An 18,077-nucleotide genomic window follows, 5' to 3' on the forward strand; every position below is an offset into this window, starting at 1 on the left:
CCTGCTGAGGATGCCCGGGGGTGCCTGGAGCTCCTGGGCCGTTGGCAAGGCTGGACGCCATATTTCACATCCTCAACTCTGCAGAGCCTATTTGGTATAAATTTATGCTTATACCTCCCCCTCCAATCCCCAACACCCCACCCCAGATTATTTCGGAACCTGAAAAGGAACCTCTGTAATTTACAATTCCTGGCCAAATCAGCATATCTCTAATTGGAAGTAAACAGGGTCAGGGGACAGAGTTACTTTGAAAGTGATATGTTGTTTAACTGACAAGGCGAAATTTTAGGTTTCAAGTTTGCATATTGCACTTTTGCAGCTCTTGGCTCTTTTTTTTTCTTTTTTTCTTTTTTTCTTTTTTTCTTTTTTTTTGGTTTTGTTTTGGTTTTTCTTGTTGTTTTTTTTTTTTGTTTTTTTTTGTCAAGGGAAGACCTTTGTCAGGCAGACACGGTTTCTAACAGAGTGGGGGGCTTTCCTGAGCAGTACATTTTGTATGTACTTGCAGTTCTCTGGAAATAAGGCTGTAATCTGTGCAGCTCTAAACACACGAATGTAAACATTCATCTCAGAACAACTTCAGTAAGCAGATTTTTCATGACCATCGTAATTTCAGCAGAGCGGTTAAGTATGCAATGCACCTTTTGCAATTGGCAGCTTAAAGTGATGTGTGTGCATGTGTGTGTGCCTGTGCATGCAGGGGGGAAGGGTAACTACACTGAAAGGCAATTGTTTACTCTTTCTAAATATATTTGGCTGCAGGTATTCTTAGACTGGGCCTTTTACAATGAGAGGAAAACTCCGGTGTGGATATAGTAAACAGAGCTGAAATCAGTTAGTGACTGCTTGGAATATTTGGAGACACGAGGGGTTGGGACAGGGCATCACAAAAGGCAGGAATTAAAAAACTGAAACCCAGGCAGTGGATTGCCAGCAGAATTGTTGACTTTGAGTCACACAGTAAACATTATATTGTTGCTTTGTTTTCCTTTTTTGATTTGCGATAAATTATTCTCCCGGGATTGATCGATGAGTGGAATCCTTAAAATTTAATTTGTGAATGATCTAGTATAAATAAAATGCTAATCCAAAGAAAGAAACCAGCAATTATTCATCCTAAACTCTACTGATTCAGCAACTCAATTCTTATTGCCTTTCTCAAGCTGCAAACTTTTCAGGCTGTTTTCAGAGTTGCTGTATCTGTCCTCCCCCCACAAGAGATACCTTCCCCTGTCCTCAGTTCTGCCTTCACCTCGGCCTCCAGCCTTTCTTTTTTTTTTTTTTTCCTCCTTCCCTTTCTTTTGCAGAGGTTGAGGGGGAGGGAGGGAGTGAAACAGTTAACCTCTTGAAGCATATTTCCTCCAAATAAAAACAGTGAACTTACAAACGGAGAGGAAACCACGGATAACTCTGCAATAATTCAAAGTGTTTAGGAATCAGGATTTTTTTTTAAACAGTGTTTTTAATTGAAAATAAAGCTAAAGCATGCTTTTCAACAGTGCAAATTTCCATAATTTTGATTTACTGCTTCCATCATCACAATATATTATACCAGCATGTCTTACCGAGGGCTAGACTCTAGAAGCCTGCCTGTTTGACTATTTCGATATTAAGTGCAAATATAGATAATTGCCTCTGATTGTCACGTGCAGTAGAAATATTTCTGCTACATAGAGAGGATGGCATGGCAAAAAAACCCACGACAGCAAATTTCAAGAGATGAGGATAGAACTGGGAAGTGTAACATGGTTGAATCGCCTGAGTTTTGTTGCCAAAAAGCTATGAATAACATGGTCTTCTCATTTTGTGTAATCTTTCCACTTACGGCCTCTCATTTCACTTTCTGTGTTGTATTTACTGCTTTGCTATTTCCTCCAGCCAGCATGAGGGGCTGGACCATAAATTGTACTGCTGGCCGGGCAAATATTTTAGTTGCTTTGCAAGTTTCTAAGGGGCATGTTCAGACCACAACTTAAGTATGACATTAGTGGATAACAGTAACCTTATTTAAGACCTCTGGGTGAAACAAAAAGGCTTCCCAATTGCAAAGAGTGACTGTACAAGTAAGAAGACACCCTTTTACCAAAAATAGAATTCCACATTTATTTACTGGTTTCAAATGAGGCAGCTTTTCCCAGCGCTGGGGTCACAGGCGGACCCCAGTCTTTTCCAAACCGGAGAAAAAGGAGTAAGTGCAACTGCTCTTCAAAAAAGACACCCCTGCACCCGAAAACAAAGCTCCCGAAAAGTAGACTGCTGCCACATTGAATTATAGTGAACCCTTACTGTGCAACCATGTAACTTAACAAAGTTTAACTGAATTAACAGTTAGACTTCCATTTTCAAAATCTAGTGCATAAATTTAATGGCTCATTCTAATATTTATTATTCAACCTTTTGACATTTATTTGCAGCAGTTGAATTGAGGTACTGGTGCATTATTAGCATTTAAACAGTAAAGTGTTCCAGCTCTACCATAATAACTGAGTTTAACTTGAGTCTTTAGCCTGAAGTACTCTGTGGAATGTAACACAATAAAAAAACAAAAACAAAAACAAGAACAATGCAACAGAACAAACAAACAAAAAAGCCCAAACCAACAACAACCAAAAAAAAAAATCCCACCAAGACCCCAAAATAAGGAAAAAAACCCCCACTGTTGAAACGGTAAATAAAATAGTAATCCGGTATCTGTCTTCACGATGTGATAAAACAGGATTCCAAAAGTGTATAGCATTAATGGGTTTGTACAAACCATGCTGCAGAGTTTAAAAAAAAAAAAAAAAAAAAAGGTAAGAAAGTTAAAGGTGGTTCAAGAAAATATTTTCCAAACTACTTTATTAATTAAATTTCCTGAATTTGTGGCTAGGTGGAAGAGGTATTGCAGAACCGCCCAGCTGCCATTTCCATACAGGATGGGCCTTGTGAGGTGGTTGGGAATCCTTAGTGGTGTTTAAGGAATAAGCTGGCAACAAATCCCCATCATTGCCAATAATTAGTGATGGTGGACAGGGAAAATTTGCCATGAAATTAAATGGCCTTTTCACTGCTGATGCTACATTGCTGGCTACCCTTTTGCGTCTATTGTTAACTGTAAAATCATCCAGTGTTCCTTCATGTGTCTCGATTTTACCTGTAGGACGTGGGCTTCGAGCTGATTTCAAATTTGGTTTGACTGGAGGAGTCTGCAGTACAGGTCGCTTTCCCAAAACCAGGGTCCTGTAATTTTTTCTCACCCTTGCTCCAAATTTATACTCCCCATCCTCAGGTTTTGGAGTACCTAAAGTGCATGAGAGGACCTGACTCTGAGTCAGTGGGTTTAAGGAAGTGGTTTCTTTCTCAGTGCATGCAGAATCTTCCTTGGCTGTTAATAAAGCGTCCTGGTTATTACTCTCAGTCACACCGTAAAACTCATCCTTAGTATCATTGCACTCACACTTTAGCTTATGTGTTGTAAGATCAGGCTCATACTCGTCGTTCGCACTGCTGTCCTCTATTTTGATTTTAATGCTGTGCAGGAATGGCAATGCCTTATTGCCTGTATCAGTGCACTGGAGCTCAGCTGCTGCTGCTGCCCCTGGAGAAGCAGCATCCTCCGCAGGATCAGTTTGTAAAGAGGGCAAATCCGTGGCAAATTCAATACAATGAGGGATTTTGGAATCTTTCTCTGAATTTGCTGCCGCTGATGAAGAATCATTATTTAAGAACCTAGCAGCTATTGTATTGTTATCTGCACGGTGTGTAGTAGTTGCTTGAAGGCATTTCCTTGCCTCTCTGAGTATTCTTTGTTGTGGAAATGCATTGTTTGTCTTTGGGCTAGGTGAAGAGGCCCCCTTTGCAACACAGTTAATTGTTAGGTCAGTACTCTTGGCATTATTGGAAAATTCAGAGTGTGGGAATGTGAGTTCGGATACCCTATCATCTCTTATCTCCGCGAAGCAGCTCCCCAGGCCGCCGGAGCAGCGCAGCGCCGGGGCGGCGGGAGCCCAGCCGGGGCAGCCCCACTCCTCCGGCAGCTCCGGCTTGACTCCGCCGGGAGCGCCGCGGAGGGCGGGCAGCCCGCCGGGCTCCGTCGGGGCCGGGGGCCGGGAGGCGGCGGCGGCCGCCAGATGGTACAAGAAGTTGGCGTGGACCACGCCGGGCGGGCTGCAAAAGCTGGTGCGCCTGAAGCGGATGCTCTGCACTGAAACCTGGCTGGAGACCGAGCTGGAGTCGGAGTCCGAGGTGCTGTCCTCCTCCTCCTCCTCTTCCTCCTCCTCTTCCTCCTCCTCCTCCTCCTCCTCCTCCGAGCTGCCCTCGCTGGAGTCCGAGGCGCCGCTGCCCTCCTCGTCCTCCTCCTCCTCGTCCTCCTCCTCCGAGCTGCCCTCGCTGGAGCTGGAGAGGCTGGAGCCGCAGTCCGAGTCGTGGGCGGCGCGGCCCGAGCAGCAGCTGGACTCGGAGTCGCTGCTGCCGCTCTCGGGGAAGGCGGGCGGCCCGAAGCCGCGGGCCAGAGGCAGCGGCAGCCGCGGGGCGCCGCGGGGCCGGCAGGGCCGGGGCAGGGCCAGGGGCCGGCGGGCGCCGCCGGGGGGGCCCAGCGTGACGGCGGCGGAGGCCGCCCCGTGGCGGCGGCGGCGGCAGCGGGCGGGCAGGGGCGGGGGACCGGCGGTCGGGAGCCGGGGCCGAGCCGCTGCGGCGAGCGGGCGGCGGGAGCGCAGGGGCACGCAGCCGCCCACCGCCGGCGCCGTTTCATAGTTTACGGGGGATTTGCAAGGCGCCCGAGCGATTTCTGGGTAGCTGTGGCCAGTGTATTTACTAAAAATGTGAGGTAGATGAGCGGCCGGTAGCAAGGCTGTGTCCCCCGGGCGCAGAGCTTTCCTCCGGACAGGCAGCAGCGGCCGAGGAGAGTCGCTCAGACCCAGCCAAAGTTTGTTCTCCTTCCAGAAGCCGGAGAAGGGGTCGGCGGGAGCGAGCTCCGGCCGGAGATCGGTGGCAGACAGCGCCCGGCTTAGTTTCCTCCGTTTCGTTTTAAGAACCCGTTCGGTTTTGCAGGATGTGTATAGGGCTTCCACGTCCTCTCTGGAGATCAGGGTGCATTTGGCGGCGTGGAAAGCGATGGAGTTGATGGCTTTGAGTTTCCTCAACTCCTCCAAGTCGCAGTGATGTTTTTTTACTTTTAAATGATCCATTCGCTTGTGCACGGTAGTTCGCGGGATGTTTTTGAGCAGGTCTGTAAAAACCTGGGAGAGTGCAAACATTTGCTTTCCTTTAATGATGAGGTAGCCGAGCCTCACGCCATCCACCTCTTCAAAACCCGACTTCAGGTCTCCCATTTCGTGAATTAAATTATTCCCAGCATTTGCAGAGAGAGGGAGAGATGAAAAAAAAAAAAAAAAAAAAAGCAAAAAAAAAAAGCAAAAAAAAAGCCACACACACACAATCCTCAGCCAGATGCTGTATTTGTCTCAAGGCATCCTGCTAATAAAATATAACAAAGGCTGTTATTCCTGGTGAATGAAGTGCCAAACTTTAAACAAAATTTTAAAAAATAAATTAAAAAATACCGTGAGACTACAATCAATATATAATCTTAAAAATCAGGTTTGCCAAAGTGTTTCTCTAAGTTGCTGCTGAAGATCAGTACCTGTTCCCTTTCATTCCCTGCTTTTCCATTGGAAACTATGATAATGGAATGTGAAGGGAGGAAGAGAAAAGAAATGCAGCTGCTATTCCCGCCGCTGCTTTAGCTACAAATAAAATGACAGAGTGAAGTGAGCTCGTCCGGAGACACCTTCATCAATTAATTCCCCTAAAGCCAACGCTGATTGGACACTCCTGACAGGTGATGCAATAAAAATTGATATTCCACCCCTTCCCCCAAAAAATCTCCCACTAATTAGCATACCCTTATACTGCCACCTCCCCTCCCAAAGTAAATAATACAGTTAGTATATAAATCTTTCTATTAAACAATCCAAGCTCAAACACACTCAGCCCTCTCAGACTTCCTCGTCGCTAGCTTCGGAGGAAGGATTTGTATGCCTTTTCCCCCTATCGTTCCGTATATTTTCAGCCTGTTTTGGACAAACGTTGTTCTTTTGTGCATGCCATGAATTTAAAGGACATAAGTCTGATCGTAGCGATGGAAAATCCTTCGGTAATGTAGCCGCTTTAAAACAGCGTTTTATTCTGCATTGTGTGGAAAATGAAGCTTAGCGAAAACGTGCAGAACAGCCTGGTATTTCCCCTTCTGAGGCTCCAAAGTTAAATGTTCGGTTGTTAACGAGAGGGAGTACTTACATTTTCGAGTTTCTCTTGATTTTCCTCTTCTGCTTAATTAGCTTTTTATAGCCGGGTACTAAGGTTATTTTTGCTGTCTGAATATCACGGGTTCTCGCACCGTGATACTATAACACTTTTAACTGAAATTCTGCCTGTAATATTGCAGGAGGGGGGAGGAGGACGTGAGCTCACGTCAGACCCATAACAAAGCATAGATAAGCCAGAAATGTATACACTTTTCGCGATTAACCGTGCTGGATCACGAGCTGGAATGTCCTATAGTCCCAGAGCCCACGTCAGGATTCCTGTGTGCTGATTGCTTCCAGCAGAGAAAGGAGAATGTAAAATATCCAAGGTGCTTCCAGGAGCCTTTACGTAATAACAAAAAAGTGCTGGAATACACAATGTACGATATTGCATCGGGCTAGGATGCTTCTGGCTCGCAGTTTGCATATTTCGCTCGGAGTAGCCCTGCCGAAGCTTTTTGATGCTCCATTTATAGCAGTCCCTTAAAATCAATTTGAAGAAGCAGCATGAAGGTTTAACCTCTTCTTAGGAACGTTAAATTATTCGAGTGTCAAGAAGGAGGATTTCACAAATGTTGCGATAGCTGCATGCCTCTCCCTTGTCACGTTTAAGTGATGCTTGCGGTTTGCACGTTAGGCGCTGCGAAAAAAAAAATCACCAATCTCTGCCGTGCATCCAGTGTTCCGCTGGATACAAACACCAGCACTTTTATGTATCACTGCACATCCAGAATTAGACACATCCGCGAGATTAATGAGACATCTCATACTGCTGTGACTTGGCAAAAAAATCGGCAGAGGAAAAAAAAAAAAAAAAAATCTTCAATCCCGAACGTCAATATCCACTCCGCGTGTTGGCAATATGGTGCGTGGAGTTCGTGTTACCCCGTCAGGTACAGCTAAAAGAAAGCGCATAATCACTCTGTGAAAACGCCGTTTTGCATGCCAAGGCGAAATGCAGGCAAGCCCCCAATTTCACAGGAATTCGAGAGAGAAGTGGGAATTTGGAGAAGTGCATCCGGGAATGGAGGAAGTCTATTCAAGGGAGCCTCTAACTCCGAGAGCTGAGATTTGAAAAGTCAGCCCTGGACTACTGTTGCTCTCCGTGCAGATGTAATCGCCGCTGTTCAACTTAATCCATGTGTGTGCGAACCGCGATGCCTAGTTCTTCCTCTGAAACCAAGGGATAGTATTCCCATCCGAGAAAGCAGAGCTACAGCAAATTACATTTTGTCCTTCGAATTAGAAAAGGATCATTGAGTGGATCTCGTGATATTTCAGCCTTTAAACGTAACCGAGAGGCAGCAGTGAACAATGCCTCGGCACAGCTCAGACCATCCGCGGAGTTCTCCTTCCTTCCCTCTCCTCGCATCTGGATCCCCCAGCCTTGCCTTTCTCCTGCTCGCTCGTGTGAGAGGCAAAAAAAGCAAAGTTTCAAGAGAAAACAGCTGCTGGCGCTAAAAAGAAATCATCGCGGTCTTTCTAGAGCTAGAGACAATAAGGTCGTTTAAAAATTCCTCCTGATGTACTTATATGCTGCGAACACCCCCACCCCCTCCCTACTGCTCTCCTCCCCCTGCTTTAAGGTTAAGGCTATGGAGTCGACAGTAAAGGAACAGTAAACTCCGAGAAAGCTGCTCAGAAGACATTACCCAAAACTCCGATGGGCTGAAAAGTCCTTTATTTGTCAGGTAGTTCAGTGGGGAGGATTCCCGTGTAAATCCACGCGTGCGTTCACATGCAGGGAGCCACGGGCACACAGACCCGCACCCACTCACTGCCGGTGATAGCCTGGCAGTGGGATTCGGCAACTATTTAAAAAATGTCATTTATTTATTTATTTATTTATTAAAAAATTCCAGCGCTACCAAATGTTCAAAACTAGTGACGGCTTTTCGGCAAATCTCGGGCTCCCAAAAGGTGCGGCCATGAGCACTGGGGTCGAGGCAGCTCCAGATGTCGGCAGGGAGAAGCCCACGAGAAGTCTTGGGAAATGTCAGGCGCCCAACCTACACATCCCCACCGTATACTTACACTTTCGGTTGCATGTATTTCTCTGCATCTCACACAAGAGAGCTTTGTTTCTTTATTTCTCCATCATTTGGTTTGGATCTTTTTGTGTGCGTATGTGTGTGCATGTGTGTGTGTCTGTGTGCATGTCTGTGTGTGTGTGTCTGTGTGTGTGTGTCTGTGTGTGAGTGTGTGCTTTCCCTTGGCCATCAGCACATGTTGTGTATCCGGGGTCGTCTTCAAACAGGCTGGGGGAGATCCTGACAAACAGCCGTCAGAGGCCCCTTGCACACGCACATGCACATTAAAGGCAGGGGACTTGAAAATGGATTTGCACGCACACAGGGGATTGCAATCAATAGCCACCAACATTTACGGCTTAGATTGTTAATGTGAAAGCTGGTCAAAAGAATGAAAATGAAAAATTAAAGGTGTCTGGTGTCAATTACATGAAAAGTTATGCCGTAATTTACTTACTGGGATGTATGCCTGCATGTTCGTGTGTCCATGTGCATGTGTGTGCAGACCCAGATGTACATGTAGCTGTCTCTCAAAAGCAAGGGAGTTTCTTTGTTAATTTTGTGGACTGTGTCACCCTTGCTGGTGATCAAAGATGAACATGATTAAAGGAATGGATGTTTGACTCACATTTCTTAAGATAAGGACGCCCAGAGATGCCCAGTTTTGCCAAATACATACACATGCAACTACAGAGAGTTGTGTGTATGTACGCACACACACACAGAGGCGATCAATCAAATGTGCTCCTTTTCACATTGAGTAGCATGCAATCTGCAATCTACACTCTATAGCCAGTAGTATTTCAGTCTTACAACTGTCTGGCCGAAGGATAAACCTCATTAGGAAAGAAAGAGCAAAATAATATTCTCAATACTTCGCTGTAGACCTATTCCCATTTGTTGAAAATCATACACTTTTATTTTTGTAAACTTGTGTTAAAATATATATGCTCACAGGGTACAGCTTAGCCGTGTCATTCCAGAAAGAAAACGTGTGTAACATTTAAAATACTCCTTTTACGTGATGTTTTGATTTATTTTCATAGTATGATTATGTTTAAATACCAGTGCAATTTAGCCTGACCTCTTCCTTCTGCAATGTAGTAATGCACACACCATTTACAGTCTTTTAAACGTTTCACTGGGAAATGCAACAGCAATGTCCACCACCGGTTGTACTAATGGGGAGAATTCTGAAAATCTTTAGGAAAACCTAAGGGTCATATGCGTTTTCACACTAGGATTGCCACATTATTATAGTATTATTATTATTTATTATTATTTGTTAATGCTGGACTATGTCTCCAGGGATTGACGAGTATTAAATAAACCTTTTGCTTTCATGATGCTGTGCAGAAATACATATTTCACATGAGAACTTGATTTCTAATACTACACCCTGCTTCTAGTTACTGTTGGGCATATTTTGCTCAAGGAGGACACAGATAGAAAGCAGCTAGAGGCTATCACAAAGAGTCCAGTAACGTAAATATAATAGGGTCAAAGAATAGTATAATAGGATCCTTCTGCTATTTTAAAGTCAGCCAAATGTGACTCTAGAAACTAAAATTTGCCATATATTCTAGTCAGACAACATATCAGAATGTATAACCAAATCTCCTAAATGTGTGGGACAAAGAAATACCAGCCATCAGTCTGGGGGAAAAAAAAAAAAAATCATAATCTGGCTAACACTCTTATGCCTAGAAGTTTCGGGGTTGTTTTTTCCTTTTTCTTCCATTCCTCCCCCCCCCCCTCTTTTTTTTTTTCCCTCCTTTCTTCTTTTTTTTTTCTCTCTCTCTTTTTTTTTTCTTTTTGTAAACAGAGATGCAATGCAGAGTTCTACTAAGTGCTTTTTAAGTTTGTGAGGTTTTTTCTTTTTTTTCATGGGGGCTGGAGTGTTTCTTGCACACTAGAATTTGAGGCAATTTATAATCACTATGGGCTAAGACTATTTCTTGAATTTAATACTCATGGTAGTTTTAAAATACTTTTTAGCAGGAGTTTCTGGACACATACTACATGCCATGTTGTTTACTGACCCATAATCAAAATGCAGTGACCTTCTACCCTTTTTTTGCCCCTTGACCCATGCTGAATTCAATGCAGCCTTTATAAATTTGCAAATCCTTGGACGTAAAGGGGATTTGGTGAGGCTTTGTTCTGAAAGGATCCTAAAAGTTTGCATTTTTAATTAGACAAAGGTAAAGCAACAAACATTGGGAAACAAGATCCTCTCCTGCACATAGGTGATCACTCTTCATTTCTGTGGTGGGAAATTACATATTAAAAAACGTACCCTGCAAACTGAAAAGCAGTTGCAAACGAAGAAGATCAGGAGGTTATGAATTGCACCAAATTAGCAATGTGGTACAAATCACTTTCATGACGTAAGGAATAGCCAAGCCACAATCTTCCGGCGCTCCTCATCTCCAAGGACCGTGCGGCTCCTGGTGACCCGGGGAGAGGGGCGAGCCAGCGATTTGATCTGGAGCTACAGGCGCATTCCCTTATCTCCTTTGCTATCAGTCAGTTTAAAGGACACCGTAATTATGATGGTGATAAAACAATGCCCGCTTATGTGTGCTGAATAAATAAAGAATGTTTACAGCCCCAGAATGTTTCAATTCCAATTAAACGCTATCAAAGAAAAGCCCCTTTTGCTCCCTCCCTCCTCCCTCCCTCTCCCCCACGACTCCCTATTTACCTTGCTGGTTGTAATATGGCCCTACGAAATAAACCGGCCTTCCAGTTTGCCATTAAGGCCACAACGGGAGGAGGGGGAGGAAGAGGAGGAGAGGGGGTGTGAGACAACATGTACTCCCGGTCACACAGTTACTTTGGGTCGCCCGCATCCTCTCTTTTCTTTAAAATTTATTTTGCTATTATTTGTTTATTTTTCAATTGGCAAAGGCATAATGATGCAGGGGGAAAAGACACTTAAAGATCCTGCTCCAACCACCGGCCGAGGGAGTTGGGTTAAATTAATCCAGCGCCCTTGGGCACTGGAGGAGGGGGCTGTCCCCCCACCCCCGGCTGCCACCCTGCCGGGGCCTCGGGGAGCGGGGTCTCCCTGCCGCTCCTCTTCCCTCTGCAGCAGGGAGCCTTGGAAACGGGAGCCTGGAAATGCTTCCCACTCACTAAGACACAAGGATCATTTCAAATATTCATTGTATCAGCAAATCTCATCGTAATCAGATTAAAGCAAGGTTTGGGGGGGAACTGCGTGTGTTTCTGGGTGTAAAATGCCGACTGGACTACAAAGAGAACAGAAAATGGGTTCCTCTCCCCCCGCCTTGGTTGCATGGGGAGAAAAAAGAAAAGCAGTAATTTTTGCAAAAAAGGGACACTTTAAAAAACTGTGATTCTCCCCGTTCCACCCTGGGTAGCATATTCCTCAGAGGTTGTTTTCCTTTTAACTTTACGCTTAGCATTTCTATATGATGCTCTTATTTACTTGTTTTAAACTACAGAGACTATTCCCGCTGTGGAATACACTGAGGTAGATTTTCTTCACGCCAATTTGCTTTTAGCTTATCTCAGCCGAGGGAACAGCTTTTCTACATTCAAGCTTTAAAATGTGTATTTCATTGAGTTGTCTGGGGTGAGATGTTTATATCCATTTTGTGAAAGTGAGTGAGGATCTGAGTATATTTTCAGGTCTGCTCGATAGATGCAAGCCCTTTTCCTTTTGAAAGTTTAGACCTCCAATACCCTCAATTCTACTGGCAGAATTAGGATGGACTTGGAGGGTCCTAAACGTGACCATTCACTAAGGCGGGGGGCTTGCAACAACGTGCTCGACAACTTAATCTTACACTAAAAAGAGCAGAGTGTAAAAGAATGGAATACAAACTCTCCCGACATTTGTAGTCACTTCCAAAGTGGACCGTGCATTTTAAAGCTGATGGGAACGTGTGTGTTTTGGAGCAAAAAGGAGAGAAGGTAAGTGTTTATCCCTTGTATCCGCCAGTTCGGGTAGAAACAATGAAAGAACAAAGGGAACCACTTCTCCGTGTGAACATTTCCCATTTTCCTCCTCCGTTTGAGCTTCACCGCGAGAGGCTGGCGAGGGGCTCGCTCCAGCTTTACCTTTGGCGGCGGGTCGGGGGTGCGGGGCCCGGGGAGAAAGTTGCGGGGCTGTTCAAGTCACCCCCCGTTGGTCGCCGGAGCCCGCCGCGAGCAGGAGCTGCAGATTCCATGGCTCTGGACTCACCGGACAGTCCCCGCGAGCCGCGGCCGGCGGGAGAGGGATCGGGGCCGGGACCTTTGTGTGCGGGCTCTGCCCGGCCCCGGGCTGCCGGCGACGACGGAGCTCCCCGGTGACTGCCGAGGCGGTGGGAGAGGAAGCAGAGGTTAGGAGCCGGGGTAGGAGGGGGTGCGGAGGGAGAAAAACCCCCCGGAATTATTTGCAAATCCCATAAATCGCGTGTAAGAGCGGTGGGGGAGGGGCAGGGGGCGAACAAACACCGCGCGCGCTGGGCCTCGCGCGGACCGTTACAAGGGGCGGCGGCGGCCCGAGCCACAGAAACACGCACGGACAGGCACACGGGCACACGCGGGCAGACACGCTCCGTGTTTACAGCCGCGGAGAGCGGCGCGACCCCGACTCGCCGTGCGGGACAGGCCCGGCCCGCCCGCCATTGGCGCGGGGGCTCTCGGCCGCTGACCTTTCACCCCCCCCTTCCCCGCCCGCCGCTTCCTTTGCTGCCCCGACCACCTTCCTACCCACAATCCCCCGCGCCGGCCGCGCTCGTGCCGAGCTCGAGCCTCCCGCCGCTGCTCCCCCTCCCCCCGCTCCGTTCCCCCCGGCATTCCGGGAAAACCCGGGGGCGGCGGCGCCTCCCTCGGGAAGCGCCGGGGCGGGATCGGGGTGTCCCTGTGGCGGCGGCGGTAACGGCCGGCTGGGGGCGGGGCAGAGGCGGGCTCGGCCGCGTTTGAACGGGAGCGCCGGCGGAGCCCCGCGCAGCGCGGCGGGTGCCGGGGGAGGGACCGGCCGGGAATCCTGTCACCTGCGGGGGAGGGGGATCGCTGACCACGGGATGTGCCGGGAGCCCCCTTGGCCGAGGGCTACGGGGAGCAGAAAGGCGGTCTGAGGTCCCTGCCTGCCCGCGTGTTGGGAAGGGGATTTGCCTGTTGAATTTCATCGCTGGTAGACGTTAATCTCGTGTTTTAAAGTACCTTGTCAGTGGCTTTAAGGAAATCAAACGTGACATTAATCAAATCACACAAATGTAAACATTTATAAGTTAAATCCTAATATTATGCAATTATTTAAATCGAGCCGTGGTTTTTCCTCAGTGTCGTGTTGTAGCTCCTACTCTCTTCTTCACATGCTATGAGTTTTCTGCTGGCTCTCGGTATCTTGGTGTCTGCTCCATGGAGTTGTGAGCGTGGCGACAGGAATGCACTGGGCTGCAGGTGGCAAGGGGCTGTAGGTTAAATACCGCCTGGTCACCTAACCAGGCCCATCAAGGTTAAAAAGAAGGACACTTCTGTGAATCTGAGGACAAAAATCTTCAAAGAATACCTTGCATTGGTACAGTTGCGGGTTTTTTTCTCCCCTGTGGGTATGTGAAGGGGGTGATCCCGTGCACAAGCTCGACAAGGATGCTTGGGTGGCTGGGATGTGGGCAGAGGTTCCTTTGTAGCCTCAGTGGGATTTTTAGGCGAAGTGACATGTGAAAAACCCATTACATTGCGAAGAGGGAACGAGGGATGGTGGGCAGGCGGGCTTCGACGGCAGGCACGGCACGAAGGCAAGTTTTGGGAAAGGTGAAGATGGCAGGCAGGATACGCTGGGAAGCGGCCAGCGCCGCGGGCAGTTGGCCTCTCCCCGTCTTCGCCCTTCGTCCTGGCCCTTCCCGTTCGCCTCTCCCGGCGGGGAAGAGGGGATTTGGGGGTCAGGGAGGAGAACAATGCTGAGCCGCCCTTTGTGCGCAGCACCGTCCCCTGAAGGGAGGGAGCGCGCAGTGCAGCGGGGCCGCGGCGCCTCTGTAGTGCTGCCGCTCTCCTGCGGGCAGTGCTCGCGGCATGCGGGGCAGGAGCCCGGGGCAGCGGGATCAGGGCTCCCATAGGCCGCCCGCCCGACCCCGGGATAGGCTCAGGAGCGGGGCTGGCGCCGCGCCAGCCGGGCAGCCCCGCTCGCCGTGCGGGGGCGGGAGAGCTCGAGGGCGAGCGAGTGGCTGCGAGACTAAACTCGTGGGTGCCCTCGGCAGCGCGGCGCGGGCACGGGGGATTCCAAGGGTGAGCGGGGGTCTCCCGTCAGCGGGGCGGGCTCCGGGCAGGCCGCCCCAGGGAGCGGAGCGGCGCGCGATCCCGCAGGAAGCGGCGGCGGGGCCGGAGGAAGCGCGGCCGGGGCTCCCCCTGCTCCCGGCGCTCCCCATTGTTCCCCGGCCGCCTCTTTTCGCGCCGCTTTCCGCCGGCGGGGAGGAGGGAGAGCCCCGGGCCCCGCATGCTGTGTGCTCGCAGGCAGCGGCGCGGGGGGACCCGCCGGGAAACCGGGTTCATGAGTAGAGAGGAGCCTTTAGAAGTGCCATCCACTGAGGGAGCTCCGTGAGGCTGTAGCTCACGTGTTACTTGAAAGGTAAAAACCCCCCAACTACCGCAGCGGAATTGTACATAAAGTAACATCTGTTTCTGGGTGGATTTTAGAGCAGGATTTGTTAAAGAAATTGGGAAAAACTGCTCCGACCCACTGGATTTGGATTAATAAATGCGGCCAAAGAGAATTTTGGAAGGAACTATTCTTAAATCTGTCTATAAAAGCGAAGATTAATCTTATACTGTTTTTCGTATAAGCACCATGATAGATTTTTTTTCCCCCCCCCAAATGATTATTTTATGTTGGTTTGAGATTTTAAAAGATTTGTTTTAAAGGAAAAGTGTTGCATTTTTTCTCCCTGAAAATAAGTAGAAATTAATTTTTTTTCAGTACACCATTTCAGACTGAACTTTCTCATGTATTTCCATAGGGGAAGAATTAACTAACTTGATGTTCAAGAAAATTTCCAACAAGTGCCCTTAATCATCTAAGAAAAAAAAAAAAGTATTTGGACATTGTTTCTGGAAGATAAAATTAAAACATGTAGGGACTCATATTTGCGATGACGAAAGAGTTTCTAGAGAACAGGTTATTTTAAGAAAATCCTTTCTAGGAGAATTGTGATTATTTTTAGTGAGTTACCACCGAATGCTTGTGAATTTATTTTAAAATATTAAAAGCAATATCTAGACTTTTTAAAAAAATAAATATATGTCAAAAAATTAACATTTATCATAGATGGCGATCAGTAAGTAAAAGAGATTAAAGATTGATGTTTATAGATATCACTTAGCTGAAAATAATTCTGGAGTGACTTTTCTTTCCCCATGCACACTTGGGAAGTTGCATGCTTGCAGTCATTGTTTAAGATAATGCCGTTTGGGACTTTTCTTTCACTCTTGGAAAACTTGCAGGCTTTTGTTGGACTCCTCCAAATAAAAACTCAGTTCAGTTTAGATGGTTAAAAGCATGCATATTATTCAAAAGCTGAAGATGCAAGTAATATACAGAAAACACCACCCTAGTAATATTTAATGGCATTATCTGTAAGATCGAGGAAAAAAAGATTTTTGTTTTGTTTTACTTGTCCTGCTTGCGTATTCTGGAGATGCATTTGCTCTTGATTGCTGCTTGGGAATTTTCAGAGGGTTACTACAAATTTAGAAAGTGTCATTCAAAAGGATATTTAATACTCTTGCATTTGCTAAAACACTATATCTCTATTTGCAAATTATCTCATTGAAATGGAAGATTGTAAAAAATAGGAAGAGACCTTTTGTTGCCATTATTCATTACTCGTTATTTTGTATTTGTGCGGAATGTGTTGACATTTTTTATATATTAATTTTTTTTCACAGAGGAGCATTGTTGTTACTTTTAATTGGGAAGTACCATGTTATAGAAATTACCCACATTCCCGACTCTGAAGTACCGTAGTAGGATTGACAAAAAATGATCCGAGGCTTGTGCGATTAATTCACCAGGAATGTTAAGCTTCCCATATACACCCTATGTGGTCAAGTTAGAATTTCGCTCTTAGACAGCTTTTAATAGTCAAAGTTGTACCTGGAGGAAATGTATACATGTATATCTATATGGAATTGAAATGAGATGGTAACTAGCAGTGGGAATGCAGCTCACTGATCGAAAGACCTTTTTTTTTTTTTTATTGCATTTGGCAACCTCTTTCTTTCAGAGACACAATACAATTAATTAACATATTCTGGGGCGTGTTTTTGAGATTGGGAAGTGGTGGCCCCTTGTTGAGAAGAAAACACTTTAAATAAAAAAGTAACATTGTCTTGTCCAAATGGTAGTGGGAAAAGCAGAGTAGTATTGCTTATCCAGCCCACGGATGCGGTTGATTTACTCCAATTTGCTTTAGCATATAACAAACCAGCTTTTCCTTTCCCACGCTTATATTAGATATATGTGTTTTGTTTATACAAACCCATCTAAAATAACTCTGCATTTAAGAGATTTGATGGGAAATTCAGCATGTTTTTTCTCGTATTTAATACGTAGTATAGCTACCATTCCTGAATTGAAATCAAATAAATGTGACCAGTGACACAACACAGTATCACAATGCCGATCGTAACACAACAAACATGAAAAGAAGGCTATTAATTTATATGGAATGTTAATTTAGCAAATCCTACATAGAAATATGCCAATAGAAGTAATCCGAGGATTGGTCTTGGAGTGATGCTATTTACATGTATTTAATATAAATCCAGTGAATTAATACATAGCTCATAAAAATCCGAACTTTGAAATGAAGTATTCTTCTTTGCAGAAAAGCCCTTTTTAAGTTGCATATAATCTACATTCCAGAGTTTACTAACCCAGCTTTTCAGGGCTTAATACAGCATTAATATTCAGTATGGTTTGCTAGAAGTTTATTTCAGGTTCTTTTGTATCATACTGTAATTATCATTACTTTGACTTAACTCATATAATAATGTGGTTAGCATTTAAATGCTTTTTTAATGTAGAGTATTATAAATTAACTGTCACATTTAACTTCTTTAACTTCTATCACTTAGGGAATGTTATTTTTAAAAGGAAATAATCACTGCACTTAAAAGCATCCTGTGCTAGGTTTCCTTTATTTAGAATTTTGATTTGAGATTGTTCATTCAAAGAAAATCCCTTGTTTCTGTTTACTGTAAACCTCAGACTGAAATTAACATTTAAATGCCAGCACTAGTAACAGAAGCAGTACTTGAAAACCACCATTTTATCCATTGCTGCTAGCTAAGTGGAATTTACCAAACTCTCCAAAGGTGATAATACAACTAAAAGCAAGAAAATGAATGCAATAGTTGGTGGAATTATTTTCCCCCCCCCTTTTTTTTTCAGTCTAAAGAACTACAAAATTTGTAAATATGTTCGCATAAAAGAAAATAGCACAACATATGAAGAAACATGGTGTCCAGGAGATGCACTGACATGATGTCCAATGCTACTACCTGTACTTGCATGACATGTAAATATACAGAGCAATGCAAATTCCTCATCACCAAATGACTACATGTTAAATGTTGAGACGTCTAAATTATTCAGTACATTGCATTTGGATAGATGTTAAATACGGATTTTAGCAGTGTATTAAAAAAGAGGAAGAGGAAAAAGAAACTTACTCTTTCTCAATACAATTTAAGAGTAAGCATGTAAAGATACATTTACTTTATTAAGTGGGTTCTGTAGACATGCTGT

The 18,077-nt window shown here is 45.6% G+C and overlaps 2 protein-coding genes across 6 annotated transcripts in view; one reads left to right on the plus strand and one right to left on the minus strand.

Moving 5' to 3' along the window:
* Positions 1-1,269: 1,269 nt before the first annotated feature.
* On the minus strand, positions 1,270-5,306 carry SKIDA1 (SKI/DACH domain containing 1). The gene has a single exon (XM_023920558.2). It carries the CDS (start codon positions 5,304-5,306, stop codon positions 2,838-2,840), a length of 2,469 nt encoding a protein of 822 aa, XP_023776326.2. The 3' UTR covers positions 1,270-2,837.
* Positions 5,307-12,282: 6,976 nt separating this feature from the next.
* Positions 12,283-18,077, plus strand: part of MLLT10 (MLLT10 histone lysine methyltransferase DOT1L cofactor) — a 135,872-nt gene continuing 130,077 nt past the window's right edge. For 3 of the 5 annotated variants that reach the window (XM_086860367.1, XM_086860387.1, XM_086860462.1), the window contains exon 1: positions 12,283-12,666. The gene's annotated coding sequence lies outside the window, so the exon portion shown is untranslated. The remainder of the gene's footprint in view (positions 12,667-18,077) is intronic. The other 2 variants (XM_086860488.1, XM_086860439.1) reach the window with 2 other exon arrangements.

The sequence above is a fragment of the Cyanistes caeruleus genome, chromosome 1, assembly GCF_971803275.1.
Source record: "Cyanistes caeruleus chromosome 1, bCyaCae1.hap1.1, whole genome shotgun sequence".
Taxonomy (NCBI): Eukaryota; Metazoa; Chordata; class Aves; order Passeriformes; family Paridae; genus Cyanistes; species Cyanistes caeruleus.

Bases quoted from the DNA above. Each gene is read 5' to 3' on its own strand.
- SKIDA1 (XM_023920558.2), bottom strand. From the start codon at position 5,306: ATGGGAGACCTGAAGTCGGGTTTTGAAGAGGTGGATGGCGTGAGGCTC.